Below are 13,287 nucleotides of genomic sequence, written 5' to 3' on the forward strand. Positions count from 1 at the left end.
TTCTTCTCCAACCACCTCTGCTGCCACTTGGTCGCCCCTACCACGGGTGCTGGCCTTCCAAGGCCTTTGCACACACTCTCCCTTCTGCTTGAAAGGTCCAGCACTTTCCATGGCTACGTCCTCATCAGTCAATCCCAACTCACTGGATGGCTAAGAGAACGTCCCAGAGCAGATACGCGAGGCCCTGTCTCTACCAGGCCCCATTTGCTCTGTAGCCAGCACATTCTTCATCGAGCCTCTGTTTCCACGTGGCCCCTTGCTAGAATATTCGCCCTGGGCAGGCGGGGACTGACACTCCTGTGCCCCCAGGGCTGGGTCAGTGGCGTGGCGCATCCTAGGTGGTCAGCAATGTTTGCCGACTGTCCTTTAGAGCGCCAGCAGACTGGACCAGGTGAAAGGCCCGGGCCGCTCTGCAAGGGCTCCTGGGCCAGCACCTGGGTGGGCTGGACGTGACCTGGCCGGTGGGCGGTGGCCAGCGTGTTCTGAGGTGTTACTGACAGGTGTGACATACTCAGGAATGGGACCCCCAGGAGCCGAGCTCCCCCCCAAGTGAGGCTGTGCGGCCAGCAGAGGGTGTGGTGGCGATGGCATTTGGGGACCACGAACTTGACCCACATTCGCTGCAGAGGGTCAGCGTGAGCATCTGACCCAGTGGCCACGTGGATGGAGGCGAGCCTGCAGCTGGCGAGGGGACCACGGTGCCCTGCGAGCCAGACTTGCCTTCTGTCACCGCCAGCATCTTTAATGACAGATGCGGTATCCAGGATGTGGCTCAGCTCAGGAATGTGGAGCCATAGGAAATGTCTGCAGCCTACCGGGTGCGGGCAAGCAACATGGCACGAAGGAAGGAGAGGAGAGGACTTCGAGGCGATTCCACGGTAAACAAAAACTCACCTTTGTTCTTCTGCTGCCCGATGGGAGACTGGGCCGGCCCTGGCCTACCTGTAAAGCGTGTGATTTCTTTACTGGGACGAGGGGACAAGTCAACCTTATTTTTAGAAGCAAATAGGCTTTTGCGTCGTGGCCTTGGATCACATGTTCGCCAGGAGACTTTACGGGGCATTAAAAAAGAAAAAAGGGACTAGACTCAAACCCGCCACCCGTGAGCCTTGGGCAGAGTACCGGTCTCTCAACCTCTCTGGAGCCTCAGTCTTCCCACCTATAAAATAGGTGACAGCATCGGATTCCCACCTCACAGCGTTGTGCGGAGGATCAAATGAGAAAAGAGTTTCCCAGACGGGAGAGCCTTCTAGACTGTCATTTGTATCTGCCTGTGGACACAGCCCAGGGGGCGGGAGTGCAGGGGTGCCGGCGGGTTCCCAGGGAGAGGCCTTTGTCCTGGTTTCAGGGAAGGGTCTGAGTCCCAAGTATGCGTTAGCTGTGCTCTGCTCGGGGACACACAGGTGATGATGGCCTGAGGGCAGCCGACCTTGGGGCCCTGCCGAGTCTCCTCTGTTCCAGGCGGATGAGACAGTCATGATCTGCACATTGCCCTCACAGGCATGCAGAGCGGTGCCAGGAAGGGACCGCACAACCTGCCGCTCAGGTGCACCTGCTTCGGGGAGAGCTGGGCGGCCAGTCCAGCAGGTACTCCTCTCCCTCCGTTCCCGCGGCCTTTGAATTTCACCTGTGCGCCTTCAGAGACCTCCTAGGGCCAAATGCCTTCGGCTAACAGAGGCGGTCAGGGCTGTGGCCCCCTCCCTCAACAGAACACAGCTCTAAGGGACCCAGTGCGGTTTCAGTGACCCCTAAAGTGACGCGGCTAGCTCACCCCTCAGAGCCGTGGGCCAGGTGGACGTGCATCGGCGGACCACAGCCAGGTTCAGAGGGGAAGAAAGGGTCCAGGGGCTTGGCTCCGCGTTGGACCCGTCACAGGTTCTGAAGAAGCAGAGTGGGTCACAGGAGAACTCATTTACTTCTTCTTGCCTTGAAAGTTGTGGTTTCAAATGTCTGGCCTCCCTCCCCCTCCTCCTGCCCGATTTTCCTGTCACTCTCTGAGTTTGAGCTGCTTCTAGGGCAGGAAAACCCTGCTGTATCACCACCTGTCAGCGCTGGATGTCCTATTCGTTTCCAGCCTGAAAATGTCACCGTCCCTCCCTTTAACCTGCATTCTCCAGGGCTGAATGCTCCCTGACCCTCAAGCCCCGCTCTGACCCTTGCTGCAGGCCCTGGCCTACGGAGGCTGAGTCATCTGGCAGGCCCAGCTCTGCAACCTAAGGCTCAAAACGAAAACAGGGCACCTTGGGCAACCCGGCATCACACCAAGTGCTCTGGGCCCTGTTGACGGCAGAGGTCACAAGCCCATGACGCCGGCCCTGCCTGTCATAACACTGACGCACGTGGACCTCCTTGGAGAATCCCAGGGCGCCTTCAGAACATCCAGGTCTCCCAACACGGCAGGTACCGAAGAGCTTGTAACCCGGCACATGATTTTCACCCAACGTTAGGGATGCAGCCCCAGACCTCACAGCAGTCATCAGAGGCTGGGCCTAGGGACCGTCTGTGTCCCATGTTATAAAACTTGTGGTTGGACTTTGCACCTCTTGGGCCCTGACCGCTTATGGGGACTTGGGGGTCCCCAAAATATTTGTCACCCTGCAATATTGGGACCATTCTGATCGTTCTTCAGCAACTAGGAGGTTTTAGCTTGTTCTTTGGAGGAGACCAAACACCCACCTCTTAGGAAGACCCCACCTGGATGACAGATGTCACGGGGGTCACGGGGACAACCATGCCGGCTTGTTTCCTCACGTGGATGGAGGACAGATTGGCTGACTCACCTTGGCCGTGGAGGAAAGAGGGGTAGGAAGGGGAAGTCCTGGCTGGCAACTCCCTTCCCACACCTGCTACACCCGAGGGAAGGGAAAGGCTTTGGCGCCAGGGCCAGGACACCTGTTCGGGCAAATCAGCCTCTGCAGACGTGGTTTCTGTGCCCCCATCCCCACTGCTCAAACCTGGACGTTTTCTCACGGGATCGGGGTGGAGGGTGGGCAGCTCCATCCCACCTCCTAACCAGGAACTGACTCACAGTAAGGGTTCGGAGGAGCCCACTTTCCAGGAAGATAAAAGACACCTCGGGCTTCCCTGGTGGCGCAGTGGTTGAGAGTCCGCCTGCCGATGCGGGGGGCGCGGGTTCGTGCCCCGGTCCGGGAGGATCCCACGTGACGCGGAGCGGCTGGGCCCATGAGCCGTGGCCGCTGGGCCTGCGCGTCCGGAGCCTGTGCTCCGCAGCGGGAGGGGCCGCAGCGGTGAGGGGCCCGCGTACCGCAAAAAAAAAAAAAAAGAGAGAGACCTCAACACATAGACCTCAATAGGTAGAGGCCGTGTCTATACATTGCCTCAGCAATAGCGTGTCAGGAGCAGGGACTAAGCCCTGCTGGGATTCCGTGGGTGCCCCAGGGCTTCCAAGGGTCGTCACAGAAATGGCTGGAAGTCCACGGGGCAGCCACCGTGGTTTCTGATTGCAGGTTTGGTGTCGGCAGAGGGAAAGAGGGGGTGGGTGTGTGGGGATGCCCATGTCGTCCAGGGAAGAGCAGGGTCCCTGCATCTGAGGACCCTATAGCCAAGGCTGTGGGCCCTAAAGCAAAAAGCCTGGACCCTCTTCTCCCAGGACCAGGGAGGCCATTCTGTGCTCAGCTCAGGTGACCGCCACTCAGGAGGAGTGGGGGGGAGGGGAAATTCTTGAGTTACGAAACCAAGGCCCCCAGGGTCCCACTTCTGCTTTTGTTTCTCTGTTTGAAGATGAAGCACTTTGTCAGCAGAAACCTCACCCAGCAGCTTTGGAAGTTGGAAAGTAGAATTAATGATTCAGGCCCACATGAAACTCTCCTCGAGGGGCAGTTTCTGGAAGGATCCTGTCTTTCTTCACTATGTAGGGAAAGTGTCTCTCCAGAAAGGGCCTGGGCCTTCGGGAAGTGGCCTTCAGAAAGCGAGACCAGGGCACAGTCCTGCGGGGAGACCCCCTGCCCATCCCCGGAGGCCTGGGCCCACGTGGGATGCGGGGAGAGGGGCACCTCTCCAGGGCCAAGGGTCCCAAGAATCCAAGGTGGGGATGCCCGAGAGTGAATGAGGTCTGACGGATGGGAGGCTCGTGGCTGGTGGCCGGGTCGGGTCTGGGGTCAGCCGAGGCCTGGCGCGTGACCCGAGTCCGGGCGGCGGGCCGGGCGGCCGGGCGGGGCGGGGCCGGGTCACCGGGGGCAGCCGCGCGCCCCGCCCCGGGGGAGTGTCCCGCCCGCGCGCAGCCACCTTAAGGGCCGGGCGGGGCGGCCGGGGCGAAGGCTGGCGGAGGAGCTACCGGCGCGGGATCCGAGTTAGGATCCGAGTTGGGATTCGAGTCGGGGTCAGATCGCGCCGGCGAGGGAGCCATGGCGTCGTCCGGGCCGGCGCAGCTGGTGCTACTGCTGCTCGTGCTGCCGGCGGGCGCGGCGCGGGCCGGCCTCCACTTCCGCCCGGGCCGCGGCTGCTACCGGCCCCTGCGGGGGGACCAGCTCACCCAGCTGGGGCGCAGGTCGGGGCGGCTGGGGGGTGGTCAGGGGCTGCCCATCTCCCGGGGCTTCGCGCCCTCTCCCGCCTGGGGGACCCTGCCGCCTCCTTGGGGTGCCAGGAACCAGGATGCCCAGCCTCCCTTGACCTCTGAGGGTCAAGGCCAGCCCCGTTGCTTTGGGGGCGCGCCCTTTCACATTTGCGGGGTTGGACGAGGCGCACCGGTGCAGGAGGCAGGCTAGCCTCGCCGCCCTGGCATTTGGAGCCTCGCTGGCGGAGCGGTCTGGTTCCTGCACTGCGGGGGCGCGTGTGTGCCCTGCCCACTTGAGATTCCGAGCGGGCAGGGGCGTCTCCTGGCTGAGATGGCCCTCTCCCGCTCGCTCTCAGTTTGGGGAAGGGAGAGGGCGCTGGGGAAGGTGCCTGCGCGCCCGACCCCCAGGGGCCCCAGTGCTGATTCCGGTGGTGGTGGTCTGTTCCCAGGACATATCCCCGGCCTCACGAGTACCTGTCCCTATCGGATCTGCCCAAGAGCTGGGACTGGCGCAACGTGAATGGGGTCAACTACGCCAGTGTCACCAGGAACCAGCACATCCCCCAGTACTGTGGCTCCTGCTGGGCCCACGGCAGCACCAGTGCCATGGCGGGTAGGTCGGGGACTTCGGCCCCTCTTGACTGTGGGCCAGGAGGGCCCGTCCAGCTGCCTTCTTTGTCAGTACCGGCAGCTGCAGCCCAGGGTCCTGGGGGCCTGCAGTTCTGTGCCAGGACTCAGCCTGGCATGGGGCGGTGTCTGCGTCAGGCCTAAGGGAGCGGATGCCCGGCAGTCACAGGACTGAAGACCTGTGACAAACGGCTCCCAGGAGGCTTATCTGTCCCGAAGCTTGTGAGCTAGGCTCTTGGGGCTCAAACCACAAACTCACCGAACACCCTGCTGGTGTTTGGGTATGCGGAAGAGAAGCTGCTTTTCAGCGTAGTTAATATTTGAAATGAATGCCAACCCTGGGCTTGGAACATTGAGCAAGGCTGGCTGTTTCCTCATCTGGGCCTTATCCGCCTGGCTGCAGCGAGGGCGGGAAACCTCGAGGCCGGGAAACCTCGAGGCCGGGATTGGGGGGCGGGGAGGGATCCGAAATCGGCGCCGCTCCAGAAGGCTGCTGGGCCTGCCTTGGTAGGGGAGGGAGGGGGACTTCACACCAGCCTGGGCCTTCATTCAGCTCGGGGTTCCGGGAGCCTGCAGTCACGCCGGAATCTTTCGAACTCCTGCCCTGTGGCACTGTGTTAAGCCAGTGTGTGGCTACCGCCCCTGGCCTATGCTGGACGGCTCATCCCATGTAAGCCTCCTGGCTGCCCTGTGATTGCTCCCACTTTGCAGATGAGGAAACTGAGGCTCCGGCAGGGAGGTCAGGAGACTAGGCCTTTATGGGAGTGACAGCTGGGAGCAGGGCACGGAAGCTGGGCTGTCTGTAGGATGAGGGGTGGGGCTGGCGTCTGGACCCCAGGGCCAGCCAGCTGCACTGGGGGCATCAGGCAGGGCCTCGTGGGGGCCCCGCCCCATCTCTCCTGGGGGCTGGGTTGCACTTCTGGCCCTTCAGGGAGGAGGAGGGTGGGGGCGGCTAGGCTGAGCCCCATTTTATTTTATTTTATTTTAAAAAGTGTGTTTTGGCTGCACCGCGCGGCTTGCAGGGTCTTAGTTCCCCAACCAGGGGTTGAACCCCGGCCCACAGCAGTGAACACGCTGAGTCCTAACCACGGGGCCACCAGGGAACCCCCTGAGCCCCATTTTAAGCTGTAGGAGCTCTTCTGGGCAGCTGGGGAGGTCCCTGACCGGGATGGAGAGGGACAGGGCCCCTGGAGAATGTGGAGCAGAGGCTTAACCCCTGGAGCCGCTGGGAGACTTCAGGGGCCCAAGGCGGGCAGGCAGGCAGGGTGTAGGCGGGCCTCGAGCCAGAGGCTCAGGGCGAAGGCCTGGCAGGAATGGCGCACTCCCTGGCCTGGAGGAATTGAGAGGGCCTTTGTGGCAGGGGCCTAAGGGTGGGTGGGGGAAGCTGAGAAGGTCACCAGGGGCCCTACCCGCAGGGGAGGGGCCCGGCAGAAGCCTGAGGGATCTTAGGGAGGGAATCACATGCCAAGATTTGCGTCTGTAGAGGAGGGCGGGGCCTGGAGGCGACGGCGTGTCCCTGCTCAGAGGTCCGCCCTCCACCTGCTGGAGTGGAGTCTCCTGGGCAGATGACTGCTTCTCCCCTCTTGCTCTCCAGCCCCTAACGGCCTCCCTAGCAGCAGGCGTCCTCTTCCTCTTTCACTGAGAAAACAGAAGCCCCCAGAAGGGGACTTCCACGGTGCCCGGCCCAGCTGCCACCTTCCCTCCTGTCCCCGGCCGTCCAGCGTCTGAGCCCCTGGACAAGGCCATCCCTGCCGATGCTCAGACCTGGCCAGCGCTGAACCCCACCCCGTCTCCAGCCGCCACCCCACTTCTGGGCTCCTGGAGGGGCCTGCAGTCCCCACCTTCTCCCTGCTAACCCGACCCCCTCCAGTCGCCTGCCAGCTCCTCGCCAAGGTCACCGGCTCGGGGCCGTCAGGGGCAGGTCTGGTGGTTGCCCCTGGGCCTCGCCCCGCCCTGTTGTGCTCGATCAGCCCCTCCCCGAAATGCTTTCCTCGCCTTTAGCCACAGGCCCCCAGTCTCTGTCTCACCGGCCCCAACTTCATCCCCCACCCCCACCCCGCTTAACTTCTGGACATTGGACTCCCTGGGACCCTGCACCTGGACTCGGCCTTCACGCCCCCCCGCGGGACACCTCAAACCTCACGTGCTCCTCCTTTCTGCCACCACCCTCACCCCCAAACCGGTTCTTCCCCGGCCTCCCTGATCACTCCAGGAGAATGCTATCCCTCCCTCGCCCAGGCCCAGGCCCAGAGGCAGCCGGCCTCCTGCTTTCCACCCTCAGAACATCGGGCCGCAGGGCTGCGCTCTCCGTTCCAAGCACCGCTGCGGAGCTGCCGCCTGGTCCGCCTGCTGCTCTCCTGGTGGAGCAGCTCAGACCCAGGCCGGGTCCCTTTTCTGTTCCGCTTGAAGCCCTGCGAGGTTTCAGGCAGATAGAACAAAACCCTGACCTGCCCGCAGAGCCTGTGTCAGCTGGCTCCCTGTTCCGTGTTGGGACCCAGTTTGGACACCAAGAGCTGAAGAACGGGCCGGTACCCTCAGGCGGGAGGGGTTATTGGGTGAAGCAGTGTCAGCTGCAGGGTCAGCGAGGCCGGGGAGGAGGCTCGAGCGCCCAGGGCGGGCACGGCGGGAGGCTGCTGAGGAGCTTGGGGAGACCTGCGGGGGCTGGAGGGCGGTGCTCACCCGCACAAGGGGGTCCGCGGAGGAGCACTGGGCGGTGTGTCCAGGGGCGCTGGGGGAAGGGCTGGGGCACGTGCTGGTGACCGGCCGTGGGTTCCACAAGCCCTGTGGGGCCGCATGTAGAGCCCTGGGGGCCCAAGGGCCTAGGAGGTGACCCCAGGGGTGTAGGGGGCCTGGGGCTGCAGGAGGGAAGGATGGAAGGGGGCGCCTGGAGGGGGCTGCTGGTGGGTGGAGGGCCTGGCCGCTTGCTCGCCGTCATCAGGGAAGGAACAGGAGCAGCTGTGGTGAGTTCTGACCTGGAGGTGGGAACTCGGGATGCGGCCACGAGGTGGGCGGCTGCGGAATCTTCGCTCCAGGAGGGCGGAAAGCAAGGTGGCGGGCCCGTGGTATGGTTGGCTGCAGGGCCCCACAGGATGCTGTCTGTACAGGGAAAGGGGGGCAAGGAGCGGGGGGCCGTGGCTGCCCTCAGCCGTCCCCAGCTGCCCCGTGGGGTGTGTGGGCCCAGGCGCGTGGGGAGTGAGAGTGGGATCGCCGACTGGCCCCCTAGTCTGGCTCCCCGGTGCCCTCGGGGATCTACCAGCCTTCAGGCAGGACATGCCCGGCCCTGCCCAGATGACATTCGTAGTGGGGGGAGGGTGGGCATCGGTACCAGGAAGGGCCCGGGAGGCCTCTCTGGAGAGCAGGGACCCCAGGGAGCAGGGGAGGGCCCTCCAGAGAGGGATGCGTGGCCCCCGGGGCGGCAGGCAGTGGGGTGGGTGCTGACCAGCATGGGTGCTGCCCCCGCAGACCGGATCAACATCAAGAGGAAGGGAGCGTGGCCCTCCATACTGCTGTCCGTGCAGCACGTGATCGACTGCGGCAATGCTGGCTCGTGCGAGGGGGGCAATGACCTGCCGGTGTGGGAGTACGCCCACCGGCACGGCATCCCCGATGAGACCTGTAACAACTACCAGGCCAAGGACCAAGGTAGGGCCTGCTCATCTCTCTCTCTCTCTCTCTCTCTCTCTCTCTCTCTCTCTCTCTCTCTCTCTCTCCCTCCCCCTGCCGCTGTGTGTCTAGTGGGACGGGAAAGGTGGGGCCTGGCATCCTTTGTGGGAAGACCAACAAAAAAACGACTTGGGATCTCCAGCCTGCGTGCCCGGCAGCCAGGCCGGGCCCTGGTGTTTGGGTTTTGACGTGTTGGCATTTTGGTGGTTTCATGGCCCTTTGTAAGGGGATCGCTCATCAAGGGAAGAGTGTTTTCCAGGAGCTGGGAGTGGCGAGCAGGCAGGGAGCAGGCGGGCCTGGCCTGCTTCGAGACCCTGGTCCCGGCCGCCTGCGTCTGGGTGGATTTGGAGCCGAGGGTGCTGCACGGACCAGCGGATGCAAGCTGGCCTGGGGCCCTGGAGTCGGCACGGTCCTTTCAGGGTGCTCCCCTTGGACACCCAAGGAAAGAAAAAGCCCAAACCCTAACCCCACAGTGGGTAGTTTTAAGTCACCTGTCTGAGCTCCCTCGTAACCAGAGCAGAGAGCTGAGACCAACTCAAAAGGCCTTTTGAGACAGGAGTGGGGAGGACGGGGGTGTGTGTGGGGAGACCGGGGGGCTTTTCTGCCCCCCCTTCCATCTGTAAAAGGTGTGCTCAGGCCCCTGTACCTTCTGAAGGCGCCATCCCACGCCCACAGGCTGCCCCCGCCTTGCCTCCCAGGCCGTATTGCCCGGCCAGCAAGCATCTCCCCAAACTGGTCCAGTGAGTTGTTGAAGTGATAGATGCAGCAGGCGTCAGAGAACCAAGAAGAAGAGTCCAGGATGAAGGGGAGCAGGGAGGGCCCCCGTGGTCCTCGGAGCCCTGATCCACCCAGAGCTGGTCTTGTCTGTCCTCGGCCAGGCCCCTCCAGCCCACCTGGGACAACAGGGCCAGATGGAACTCATCGGCACCTGATTGTTTGCAATAAGTAGTCCTGTCTTTTTTTTTTTTTTCTTGGCTGTGTTGGGTCTTCGTTGCTGCACGCGGACTTTCTCTAGTTGCAGCGAGCGGGGGCTACTTTTTGTTGCGGTGTGCGGGCTTCTCATCGCGGTGGCTTCTCTTGCTGCAGAGCACAGGCTGTAGGCGCGTGGGCTTCAGTAGTTGTGGCTCGTGGGCTCAGTAGTTGTGGCTCGTGGGCTCTAGACTGCAGGCTCTGTAGTTGTGGTGCACGGGCTTAGTTGCTCCGTGGCATGCAGGATCTTCCCCGACCAGGGACCGAACCCATGTCCCCTGCACTGACAGGCGGATTCTTAACCATTGCGCCACCAGGCAAGTTCCAGTAGTCCTGTCTTTGTATTAGCAAATGTGGCCACAGATCCACCTTTTTTCAGGTTGTCCTGGGCATTTGGTGTCCAAGGGACAAATTAAACCAACAGTTTAATCCTCAAGGAGTTTAATGTCTTGGGGAAGGAGTCTGGATAGATACAAAACTATAACAGAAATAGGTAATGTGAAAGCAGTAGAAAGTGGTGCTGTGGGCCAAGGCAGGATGGACAAGGTGAGAAGTAATACTGTCTAGGGCCCAGGAAGGATGCAGGAGATGGTGTGGAGTCTTCCAGATCTAATAGCTGCACTGTTTTTTGAGGCCTAATTATTATACCTTCTCAGACCGAAAGAATAAGAAAATGCTTATTTTTTCCCCAAACGTGGGGAAACAATACAATCTTATTAAAAGTGAATAATTTAATTACACTCTATTCTCAGCTGTAGAGTATTGTGCAAAGGCCTTTGTCCCGGCTTTAAAGGAAAAGTGGAGCTTTTGAGCACCTACTGTGTGCTAATTAACATTTCTTTCCACTGAGGCCCGGGGAAAGGCTTTTTGTAACTCCTGCAGCTGAAAGCAGAGGGTAATTAAACACCCGAGGGCAAGAAGATTTCCATTATTAGCTGATGGATGGAGCCTTCAGTTAGAAAAGTGGAGTTTGGGTCTGGGCGTGCTACTTTGTTCAGGGATTAACGGGGAAATGGCCTCACGCTGACTTTCCGTGCTGTCCCCAGAGTGTGACAAGTTTAACCAGTGTGGAACATGCACTGAATTCGGAGAGTGCCACGTCATCAAGAACTACACCCTCTGGAAAGTTGGCGACTACGGCTCCGTCTCCGGGAGGGAAAAGATGATGGCAGAAATCTATGCGAAGGGGCCCATCAGGTGAGCTTTGAGACCCCTGCCCGCAGAGGGCGTGTACGCTTCTAGTAAACGGGACCCAGGTGATTTTCACCCCTTTCCTTCTGGCCAACTTTACCCACAGGGCTGGAGACAGCTGCCACGTGAGTTTTCTCAAAAGTAAAGCTCAGTAGCCCATGTGCCCCTCGTAGGATTATTGTGAGGGAAGGACACATCCATGGACAGCTCCCAGAGTGTAGCCAGTGCTCTGGGGCGGCTGGTACAGCTTTGGTAGGGAGGATGCCAGGTGAGTAACTACAGAAGTTTGGGCAGAATCATCAGGTGCGTGTTATTTAAGTTGGATCCACACGGCTCTTCCTAACAATGGTCAACGATGGCTATTGAAAGCGCTCATTCTCTCCCTGCTTGCTCTCAGCTGCGGTATAATGGCAACAGAGAAGATGTCTAACTACACCGGCGGCATCTATGCTGAATACCGCAACAGGGCCTACATAAACCACATAGTCTCCGTGGCCGGCTGGGGTGTCAGCCATGGGACGGAGTACTGGATCGTCCGGAATTCGTGGGGCGAACCATGGGTAAGACATTTCCACTGCGACTCCTCTCACTTGGATGGTTCTGGGGGTTTCGTAGCTGAGAACCGTGGCCCTGAGCAGAGGGGCTCCAGGCTGCAGACACGTGGGGTGAGGTCCTCCTGCGCTGCACGGGGGCTGTCCCCGTCCTGTGCCTCGTAGCGCGTTTGCAGCTTCCCCGGCCCCTACCCGGTAGACGCCAGATGCTCCTCCCCGCTCCCCAGCTGTGACATCCAGAAAACAGCTGCAGACATTGACAGATGTCTCCCGAGGGGGATGGGGGCTGAGAAGTGCTGCTTTAGAAGTTTCCATTTAGCTAGCTTTTATGCCTTTACAACCATCTCATTCTTTTTCTTGCCATACTTTCGGCTCTCCTAAGTAATACCGTGGAGTTTCTTCAAAAATACTTTTTGAGTTGAGTCAAAAACCCAGGGGAATTAAATTAACTGGCAGAATTTTCGTTTCTAAGACCTAGTATTAACCATTAACAGCTGAAGACACAAATTCATTGTTATGAAATCAGGGATGGTGATTTTTTTTTTTTTTTTTTTTTGCGGTACGCGGGCCTCTCACTGTTGTGGCCTCTCCCGTTGCGGAGCACAGGCTCCGGACGCGCAGGCTCAGCGGCCATGGCTCACGGGCCCAGCTGCTCCGCAGCATGTGGGATCCTCCCGGACCGGGGCACGAACCCGTGTCCCCTGCATTGGCAGGCGGACTCTCAACCACTGCGCCACCAGGGAAGCCCAGGGATGGTGATTTATGTCGAAGTGATGAAATGTCAATATTTTTTATTAAACGACTATCAATGGGGATATTAATAGGTAGTCGAGTCATCTGGTCTAAAGAGTCGATCAACATTTTAGTTAATTAGCTCTCGGCATAACAGGGCCACGCACCCCTCGTGTTGAATATTAACCAAGTTGAATATTTCACAAAAGCTATTTCCGAACAGGGGTCCCAGAAAAGGGAAGGGTCAGCCGAGCGGGTGGCTGGGACGCTGCAGACCCCCGAGCCTGAGGCTGAGTGAGGAGGGGAGGGGGTCCGTCTACTCGGAGCGCAGACGGGAGCTGAGCTGATGCGTGGTCCCACTCCTCACAGGGTGAGCGGGGCTGGATGCGCATAGTGACCAGCGCCTACAGAGGTGGCAAGGGTGCCGACTACAACCTCGCCATCGAGGAGAGCTGCACATTCGGGGACCCCATCGTTTAAGGCAGACGTCTCCAGAGGAGCGGCTCTTAAAAGAGATGATCGCATGAGCCGTAACCAGAGGGGATCCCACCTTCACGGGCACTGGGGTGGTACTGCCGTGGTTTGAAGGAACTGGGGGTTGGCGGTCACATACGTGATGGCCGGTGATGGCCCTGGGCGCCCAGGAGGGACGGCCGCCGCGATGCCGCACGGGCTGAATGCGTTCTGGGGTGGGGCGGGGAGTCGCGGCGGGGGGACGACCCAGCACCTGCACAGGACGGCTTCCTGCCGGGAGGACGGCAGCGCACCATCTACCTGAAGAAGCGTGAGCCACCAGGCAGCGAATGATGTGATCTCCGTTTTCTTCAATAAATGATCTGGCGACTGTGGTCTGTGATGTATTTAAGAGGTGGAACATTTCAGACTTGTCATCACCAGTTCCTCTGTCACCCTGCAGTCAATGGTGGGGCCGAGGGGGGATGGCGATCTCAAGTTGCCCAAGGGATGAATAAAATGCACACTTCACAGCAGAACTGAATCTGAGTGTTTTATTTACACACGAAAGCAACATTAACACCGGGA

At 60.2% G+C, this 13,287-nt stretch overlaps 1 protein-coding gene across 1 annotated transcript; it reads left to right on the plus strand.

Annotated features, from left to right (window-relative positions):
• The first annotated feature begins 4,236 nt into the window (after nucleotides 1-4,236).
• Nucleotides 4,237-12,753, plus strand: CTSZ (cathepsin Z). The gene is made up of 6 exons (XM_079945625.1): nucleotides 4,237-4,507; nucleotides 4,963-5,126; nucleotides 8,603-8,782; nucleotides 10,819-10,969; nucleotides 11,361-11,523; nucleotides 12,616-12,753. Exons 1-6 carry the CDS (start codon nucleotides 4,365-4,367, stop codon nucleotides 12,724-12,726), a joined length of 912 nt encoding a protein of 303 aa, XP_079801751.1. The 5' UTR covers nucleotides 4,237-4,364; the 3' UTR covers nucleotides 12,727-12,753.
• The last annotated feature ends 534 nt before the right edge of the window (nucleotides 12,754-13,287 follow it).

Source organism: Stenella coeruleoalba (genome assembly GCF_951394435.1).
Source record: "Stenella coeruleoalba genome assembly, chromosome: 15".
Taxonomy (NCBI): Eukaryota; Metazoa; Chordata; class Mammalia; order Artiodactyla; family Delphinidae; genus Stenella; species Stenella coeruleoalba.

Bases quoted from the DNA above. Each gene is read 5' to 3' on its own strand.
- CTSZ (XM_079945625.1), top strand. From the start codon at position 4,365: ATGGCGTCGTCCGGGCCGGCGCAGCTGGTGCTACTGCTGCTCGTGCTG. The intron at 5,127-8,602 runs GTAGGTCGGGGA...CTGCCCCCGCAG, and splicing joins CAGCACCAGTGCCATGGCGG to ACCGGATCAACATCAAGAGG. The intron at 8,783-10,818 runs GTAGGGCCTGCT...TGCTGTCCCCAG, and splicing joins CTACCAGGCCAAGGACCAAG to AGTGTGACAAGTTTAACCAG.